This window comes from Frieseomelitta varia, unplaced genomic scaffold (genome assembly GCF_011392965.1).
Source record: "Frieseomelitta varia isolate USP_RPSP 00005682 unplaced genomic scaffold, Fvar_1.2 scaffold_434, whole genome shotgun sequence".
NCBI lineage: Eukaryota > Metazoa > Arthropoda > Insecta > Hymenoptera > Apidae > Frieseomelitta > Frieseomelitta varia.
The window spans coordinates 54,503-63,616 of record NW_025110184.1 but is presented as its reverse complement, the minus strand read 5'-3'; the positions used below and the strand labels follow the sequence as shown (position 1 = coordinate 63,616).

General features: G+C 30.7%; 1 protein-coding gene across 1 annotated transcript in view; it reads left to right on the top strand.

Annotated features, from left to right (window-relative positions):
* Positions 1-289: 289 nt before the first annotated feature.
* LOC122532104 (serine/arginine repetitive matrix protein 1-like) overlaps positions 290-9,114 on the top strand; it is a gene marked incomplete at its 3' end in the record, with an annotated part of 54,524 nt that continues 45,699 nt past the window's right edge. Inside the window, exon 1 of the mRNA XM_043660582.1 lies at positions 290-622. Coding sequence (XP_043516517.1) covers positions 435-622 — 188 coding nt within the window. The remainder of the gene's footprint in view (positions 623-9,114) is intronic.

Sequence of the window (9,114 nt, the reverse complement as noted above, 5' to 3'; positions counted from 1 at the left end):
GGATCTTACTGTGTACGCGAAATTTCCGTAATTTAACGAAGTTGTAAATATCGTCCAGTCGAATCGAAACGAGTTTTCGAAGCAAGAATCACCAATTGTAAAAGCAATTCGAAGACAGAAACGGAATCTTTGATCTTTCATTTCGAAATTGAAATTCCTGTTCGCGAAGGCGTCGTTGAAAGACAGAGACGTTGATATTCACGAATTTCTCGTCGTTTGAAAACGTGAGAAATTTTCTTTTGGAAGTTTGGAATTTCATTCCTCACTTTTTTTTTTCTTTTTTTTTTTTGTGAGAAGTTGGTGGTTGATTTTTGTGAGAACGAAACTCCGGCAAAACTGGACGAAAGATGGGAGGGACTGTTTGAAAAGTGACGCGTGATAAGTTGCTGCTGCGTGATTAGAGCGATCTCTCTCGAGGGATTTGCGGTGCTTATATGGCAGCGTCAACAGTATCGGGACATCATGAAGCCGTCAAGAAAAGTTCCGCGGAGCTTCTTGATCGAATTTCCATGAACAGTTGCCCGCCGAGCAGTTTCCCAGACAAGTTCCAAGACTTCTTCGCCGCCCTTAACGAAGACTCTGACGACCTGCCCAGCATGCTCGAGGACAAGTTGATACCCAGGTGAGAATCTGAATATTTTCTTTTTTCAAGTTTAACAGGTATAGTATTAAAAAGTAAAAATTTGACTATTTATAATAATAGTATAAAAAATATTGTAAAAATATATATATATATATATATAAAAATTCGTGTATTTATTATAAAAATTGTAAGTGGAACTTCATTTATCTTGAGTCAAATTTTAAGTGAACCAGAAGCCTCTGCCAGTGTTCAATTATACAAGCACAAATTGTGCAAACTGTTACTTTTCCCGTATAAATGATGTTCTACTGTAGGTGGAAATAAAAAGAATTAAAGGAAGGAATTGTCACGTGTATGTAAATGGGGGATTATTTGGTCGATAGAAAAAAGTTTTGAGATTAGAAGATATTAAAAACGTACGTAATATGTACATTGTATAAAAGAAGAAATTCTGTGCTGGAATCGTACGTATGTAAATTGATGTACAAAAGTAGCTCAACAGAAAAGTTAGATTCGATCAATTTTAGATTAAAAATGTCGAAGACACGAAAAAACATTGAAATCTTACGGTGCATGTCTAAGAGAAAAAAAATTTCAATCTCAGAATCGATGCACAAAGATGAAAATATTTGATCGATAGAGAAGGACTTTGTAAATTAGATTCGGATGTTCGATTTTTAACAATTTATATTTTACTAAATCTCAAGTTGAAGAAAATCTTTAATTTTGGATAGATAGAAAGTAGAAAGATAGAAACGTCGTCTCTCTCGATGGAGAATGATTTTGATAATTAACGCAACAACAATAACGATTGCAATCAAACTGTGGATGCTCGTTTATAAAATTTTCGAACACAGAAAATTAAATTTTATCAAATTTTCGCAAGGAAGATTAAATTTTATTGAAAAAGAATTCATCGAATGAGACGATTTTAGTTAGATTTTCTTCTCAAATAATTTGAAATAAATAAATATACGGGACGTGACGTGTCTTTCGTTTCCTCTGGATGCTAAATTACAGTACAGTTTCGAATTTTGTCGCAGACGTTCTTCAAATTCGATATACGTAATTGACGTGATTGATAATTAAGGACGGGATGACATTTAATTGACGGTATCGCGTCGTTAAATTCAAATTTCGATAAATCGACGTTCCACGTGCACATAGAGTTTCGAGAATCGAGTTCCGAAATTCTCCGTATGTACTCGCCACAGTTTTAATTAAAGTATTCAATATTATTCAATATTTAGTACAATTACGACGCATTTCTCTTTTTTTTTTTTTTTTTTGTTCTTTAGCATTGTGAAGTATTTGAAACTTAATTCAATCTGTTTGCCACATAATTTGAATTTGAATTTCAATTCAATCTGTTTGAAATTCAATTTTAAACAATTTAAATTCCAGAGAGGAAACGAGGATTTTACAGGCACTGATTTATTTGTTAATCGAACGACGATGTTTCTTATAATTTGCTCACCATGGAAACATAAATGAGTTCGAAGAGAATTCTACCGTATAGCAATTTAATTTAACATTTTAATATTGCATACAATTATTTATTTATTTGTATTATTTATTATTTAGTACCGCGTAATTTCAATTTACTATACAGTTGTCATTGATACGTCAAAAAAATATACAAAATGTTCTTTCATTTCTATTATAATTAGAATATAAGTATAGAAGATAATTAGAATATAAGAATATAAGTTTCATTAGCGTCGCTATAAATAATAAAATTGTACATTTCTGTAAGATCTATTTACATATTAGTTTTTTTAAGCAAATACTGTCGATATTTTAGAACAAAATCAGGAATTCATATAAAATGTTCTCCAGGACTCTTTATTTTTCGAATATTTTCGACAGTTTGAAATTTTAACAATTTAAATTACAACAAAGTTAATAAAATTAAATATATATATTTAATAAAAAATAAAATTAAATATATATATTTAATAAAAAATAAATTTAGTTAATAAAATTAAATATATATATATATTAATAAAAAAATATAAATATAAATAAAAATTATATTTAATTAAAATAAATATTTTATTAATATTTACTTATATAAATATAAATAAATATTAATAAAAAATAAATTTAGTTAATAAAATTAAATATATATATATATATATATATATATATATATATATACATATTTAATAAAATTTTAATCAAAATTATATAATTTTTTGGAAACAACATAATCTAAATACAGATATCTCTATCAACTCTACCTATTTATTAAACATCTGGCATCATGTTCGTACGTTAATGTTAAACTTGTACACGTGCGTCTCTTCCGAATTGTCACGATACATTCGCCGTGACATAATACATTAACGAAGGAAGAAAAGAAATATCGCACGCGACGACAAAGAAAAATCTCCAGAACGTAGGGAAATCGTAGAGGGATATAAAGTTTTATTTTCTCTTTCGCAAAACATATACGAGTCGAGGCTTTGCATCCGTGTATCATGAATCATATCTGTCATATCCCACGTATGTTGCCCGACATTCGTACATTTTTCAATCGTTTTTTGTTGCATCTTGCAATTTTCATTGGCTTTAAAGGGCTTTCAAACGGCACCAACAAAAGATATGTCAGTTGGCATCGAATAAATAAATCTCAACTCGATTGCAATTGTACATAGGTATCAGAAGCTGTAAATTTAATAATTTACTGCACTTTCTGAAAATTAACAAATAAATCTAATCAATGAATCGATATTTGGTGATATTTAAGTATTAAATTTTAATGACTAATTGATGTTATTAAGTACAATGGACCTTCTCATTGAGCAACCAATTTTTGTTTAGTTTCGATGTAAATTTATAAATTTTAAAATATTTTAATAAAATCACGATTTTTACGATTCAAATAAACTCGCGAACAATATATTCATTGGAGAATTCCCCGACGAATAAAAAAAATATATATATATAAACGCGCGTAATTATTAATATTAATTCATCGCCGACGGCCCGTGTTTGAATATTCCGCTTAATTAAATACACCAGCAACAGTGGATTTTTTTTTTTTTTTATTTATTTATCACAATCCTGGTAATTTCGAGCGTGATTCGATACTTACGAAATCCAAGGCGGATTATATTCATATATCCAATGTCGTGTGAATGATTGCGGAATATTCCATCCGATTAATTAAGCTTGTGCAATTTCTTTCTTTAACATTCAACTGCGAACGCATTTTTAATAACGATAGAGCAAATTTCTAGATAGGCTAAATTTACATTTGAGCTGGATTTCAGTCGATTTAAAGGGAAAAAAAAAAAAAAGGGGAAACAGAGTTCTGAACGTGTTCAGTTGAGAATTGGCGACACTTCGCTATCCACGCGAAAATATTTTTTACTCGCGTTCCCATGCGTGAAACAACCATTCGTTAATCATTCACTCTTGCTCGCTTTGAAATTCCGCCGTTCAAATTTTTAGTTACTTCGTAGCTTGCAACATGAAACTGTGAATCTCGACAAAGGAAAACATTTGCCAGGGCATTTCCAATTGTAAATTGCAAATCCATAATAGAATATTCGCAAATGGATTCGTTTGTATAAATTAATACAAATTATTTATACAATTGAATATGATTATTTAATCACATGAATTATTTGTACAATTAAATGACATTATATAAATTATTTAATCCGAATGTATATGAAGATATTTTTGTAAATAAATAATTACCAAGCAGATCAAACAGAAATCTAAACCAGTAAATTTAAATTTAAGTCGGTGCACAAATACGCTTTGTTATAAAGAGAAAGAGAAAGAGAGAGAGAATTTTTCTCGACGGAATTGTAAGACTTTCGACAACAATGAATCTCTGAACTAACGAACTTCGTAATTACTGTTGACAGAAAGGGAAAAAGAGACATCAGGCACGTGACTCCGAATATTCGTAAATTTCTCACGGCATTGAATAATAACACGCGTGTATTTTCTTCATTTATTTAAATTTCGACACAGTTAAGGACACAGTTAAAATTAGATAGACAAAGGATCAGGTTTAAGTTCCTGCGTATTCTCACGTATTTCTCCGCGATGTGTAAGAATTATTCACAAAACTGGAATTAAAGTGTTTGTAAGATAGAAATTTGGAGAGATAAATAGGGGAAAATTTAAATGTAACTTAAATAATATATAATATATCGTAATATTAGACATTCAGTATTAGTATTACAATATAATAATAAATTAATAATTATAATATAATATTAATAATTATATAATATTAAATAATAATTAGTATTACAATATAATATTAATAATAATTAGTATTAATAATAAAATATAATTAAGTAGTTATAATTAAATATAATAATATAATATTAATAATTATATAATATTAAATAATAATTAGTATTACAATATAGTATTAAATATTATTTATGATATTATTATTATGGTATTAATTAATTACAATGCAAAAATTATAACAATATTATTATTAATAATATCAGAAAATTTGAAATGTTATATTTTTAAATTTGAAAATTACACATTTTAATTTAAATATGTTTTAAGTCAATTATTGAATTTTCTTTCGTAATAAATACTCGTTTATCAGTTGCTCACGATGCATTTCTAAAAACATTCCTATTATTTTTTTTTTATGTAAAATATTCTGAAATTTCTTTAACATTCTTTAACTGACCTAACCATTAAATAAGTCTAAAAATGTGTATATATAAAAGTTACTAGATATTAATACAAATATATACTATACTATTACATCTGAATCTATATATATATATATATATATAAGTTACCAGATATTAATACAATATATATACTATACTATTACAAAAGTATTTGAACAATTACGATCAATATTGGCTCGATGTAATTAAGCATCAATTAAAATTGATACAAATGACAATAAAACGACGTAATTTCATTTTTTCAATTATCTCGTTATCTTTAACTTGTTACGCCAATTTCGAAACTCAAAGGAAGAAACATTTTCATGTGTCTTGCATAACGAAAGTGAGAGAAGAACACCCTTTGCACGAGCATTGTAATTATCATTGTAATTAATCGGCGCGAGCTCGCCGCTGCATCCTTCTAAAAATGCAGTATTAAACGCGGCAGTGCAAATTGGCCGTCACTAACGCGCAGCGAAAGGTAAATCTAAAAATGTTGACAAGCGGCCGGGGTTTAGCGAGCAATTATCCGGAAACGGAGGGTTTAAAAGAGGACGGTTCCTCCTTGCGCGCGCCAGCGAATCGGGATTGTGTTGAAGCTGACAACAACAACAACAACAACAACAAGACCAATCCGATCGAATCGATCTGACACTGTAGCCAAGTGTGCGTGCTCGCATAAACGATTTACACGCGTTAACGAGATGCACGCAGACGCACGAGATGACGTGCTCTCGTCAACTGAGTCGAATTTAGGTTAGGTCACGTGCTTCGTGGAGCACGTTTCAACTGTGAACCACACTTCCGGAAGCTGCGCTGCTGGGTGTGGCGTGATTGCAAAAATCAAACGACGTTCCTTCATTTTCGAGGAAATGGGGAATTGATGACAAATTCATTTGTGCGTGTGGAATTTGGAAACTGAGAGTTCGTGGGCGAGGAGAGCTTGTCTTGCAACGCGAAACGATCCAAAAATGATTCAGAGATGTTCCCTGTCGGGGTAAAGGAATATTGAAAATCACAAATTGAAGCTAATATTATTGAACAACTGAGAAATCATAAATAAACATCGGCGTTAACGTTACAAACGTTAAATGTGACAATGGTAGCATTTAATATTTAATGTTTGCTGATATAAATCATTTAGTTGCATCGATCACTTAGAATCTTATTGTTTACGGAATGAACAAACCAAGTATAATTGTAATTTTCAAGCTTCAATCGTCGATCGATCTGTCGCTCGAAATCGAATAATTGGAAGATTATCCTCGCCAACTATAATCGTTTTTTTTTTTTTTTTTTTTTTTACGTTCGATAATAAGTTTGAGGTGCGAACGAAATTGCGTTGCAAAGGCACTCGAATCGATGTTTTATGGCTCTTTGATGATGATTCATGTGACATGTGCCCGGGTGTAAAAATATCTTCTTCTTTTTTCACTCTTCCAAGAGTAATAACAGTTTGAGAGAAATGAAATTAGTTTATCGATCACTTTCACGTGCATCCTGGAAACGGACGATGTTTCATCTATCAAACATTTCGCTATTGATTCCGCTATTCATTTCTTCGATCTTCATTTTCATCAGCTTGCTCAGAGATTTTAATGGATTTTTACATCACGAAAAGAAGATACGTCCAATTGAATTGAACGTAAACTGTTGGCGCATTGAATTATTACTAAAATTTGTATTGTTAAATTTTATTTCACTTGCAGATTAAATTTTTCGCTGCGCGCGCGAAATTTACGCTGACCAACGATTACGTCAAGGAATTAATAGTTGTTTGCTTCGCTCTGAGTTTTTTACGATGCGAACGTGACTATTTTGCTGTTTTCGAATTTGAAAACTTTGTCCCCATGAAACAGTTTCCCAATCTGTTTCTACGTTTCTTCATTTTGCATGATTTTTCGAATCAATAAATAAAGTTTATAAACGAATAATTGAATAAATTGAACAAGTCGGTGAGAGATGAAATTTTCGTGAACAATATTATTATTAGGCACGAATTTATTTATTAAATAAATTAATTTTCAGCAACTTGTTTATTAAATGACAGGAATTAACATATTAAATTATACATTACATTAAAATTATTATTAATATATTGTTAAAATACTATTATACATTACATTAAAATTATTATTAATATATTGTTAAAATAATATTATACATTACATTAAAATTATTATTAATATATTGTTAAAATAATATTATACATTACATTAAAATTATTATTAACATATTAGTGAGATTAGTATTGGACTAGTAAGATTATATATTATATATATATATAATATTATATGATAATATTAAAAATTATTAAAACTCGAGAAAGTTATTAATTTTAATCACGAATATTAATAAAATTAACTTACACGTGACCAAATAATAAGTGAGTAATAATTAAATATTGATGTTTAAATCAATACTGTAAATAAAACTTTTATAATGAGCAGAGAAATTTCACAAATAATTCACAGTGCTTACCTTCTGTAATCATGTGTCTATTACATGACTAGATTGTTACAGATGAAACAACAAAATTCGTGTAATAAGTATCAATGTCTACGTTAATCAAATATTCCACTTCCCTAGATTCAATACATCTCGTCCATTCTGAATAATTTTCGTCACAATTAACAATATTCGATCGGTTGATAATCTCGCGGTACAGATTGTTTTTCGTACTTTTCGAGAATTTTCTGTCCCAAAATTGCAACATTTTTCCCAGTTTCTAAGTACATTTCAGTAAAATTAAAAATAGACAAAGCAAATAATAAATTTAATTACTTCTCAATCATTTCTATCCAGCGATATCATACCGACGGGTTCAAAAAGAAAGCGACGAGTTGTTGTACGGTTTCGGTCACTCGTTATGGTCCGCAATCAGCTGCCAGCGCCAAGTGTTCAATGGCACAAATTTCAATCGAAAAATTCGTAACTGATTTGTAACAAATATTTCGCAATTGTTTTAGTTTGTCTTCGTGGGCAAACTGGGTACTTTGTTTCGTGCAAAATTTCGTGCATTTACTGTGAGTATATCCTCAGTAAATTTTTACCTTTCCTCATTGATTTAACTCTCACTTGAAAGATTACTGTATAACATTTATAAGGTAGAGGTTCTGAATCGAGTAATCTGAATTTTTGTTAGAACTATATTGAACGTGACGGAATATCAAATAATTATCGGGAATATTAAAAAGAAAAAAAATTAGGCGTGTACATAAATGAGTCAACTTTCAACCTCTTGCGGTGGAATGACGCGCCACGCACGTCGAGAATTTTCTATTTCAAAATTGCAACATTTTTTCCCCAGTTTCTAAGTGGTATTTCAGTAAAACTAAAACTAACAAGTTTAATTATTACTTCTCAATAATTTTCATCCAGCGATATCGTAACACCGACGTGTTCGAAGAAGAAAGCGTTCGGAATTATTACGTACGGTGTTTCGGTCACTCGTTATGGTCCGCAATCGGCTGCCAGCGCCAAGTGGTTAATAAACATCGTTCAAGATGCGTACTCAGCATGACTCGGAATGAATTTTCCCTCGGAGGGAGAGATAGAAATGACGGGAACGAAACAATGCGCGGCGTCGAAAGATAACGGTTTGTTTCGTCGTCAATCTACGAGCTACAACGATCGATAGAACCGCTGTCTGATGAAGGGGCAGGTAGGGTGCTTCTGTTTCATTAATTTAACGTTGGCAGAAGAGTCGGCGTGACGACGATGAAATCAGTCGATCAAGGTCGACGTACTTGTCCATTGTCGAGGAGGGGCTCCACTCGGCGATCTTTCCCCTCGTTATCGATCGAAACAGGAGGAGGAGATGGGAGAAAAAGTGTCAACAGTTCGTCGAAATGAAAAAAA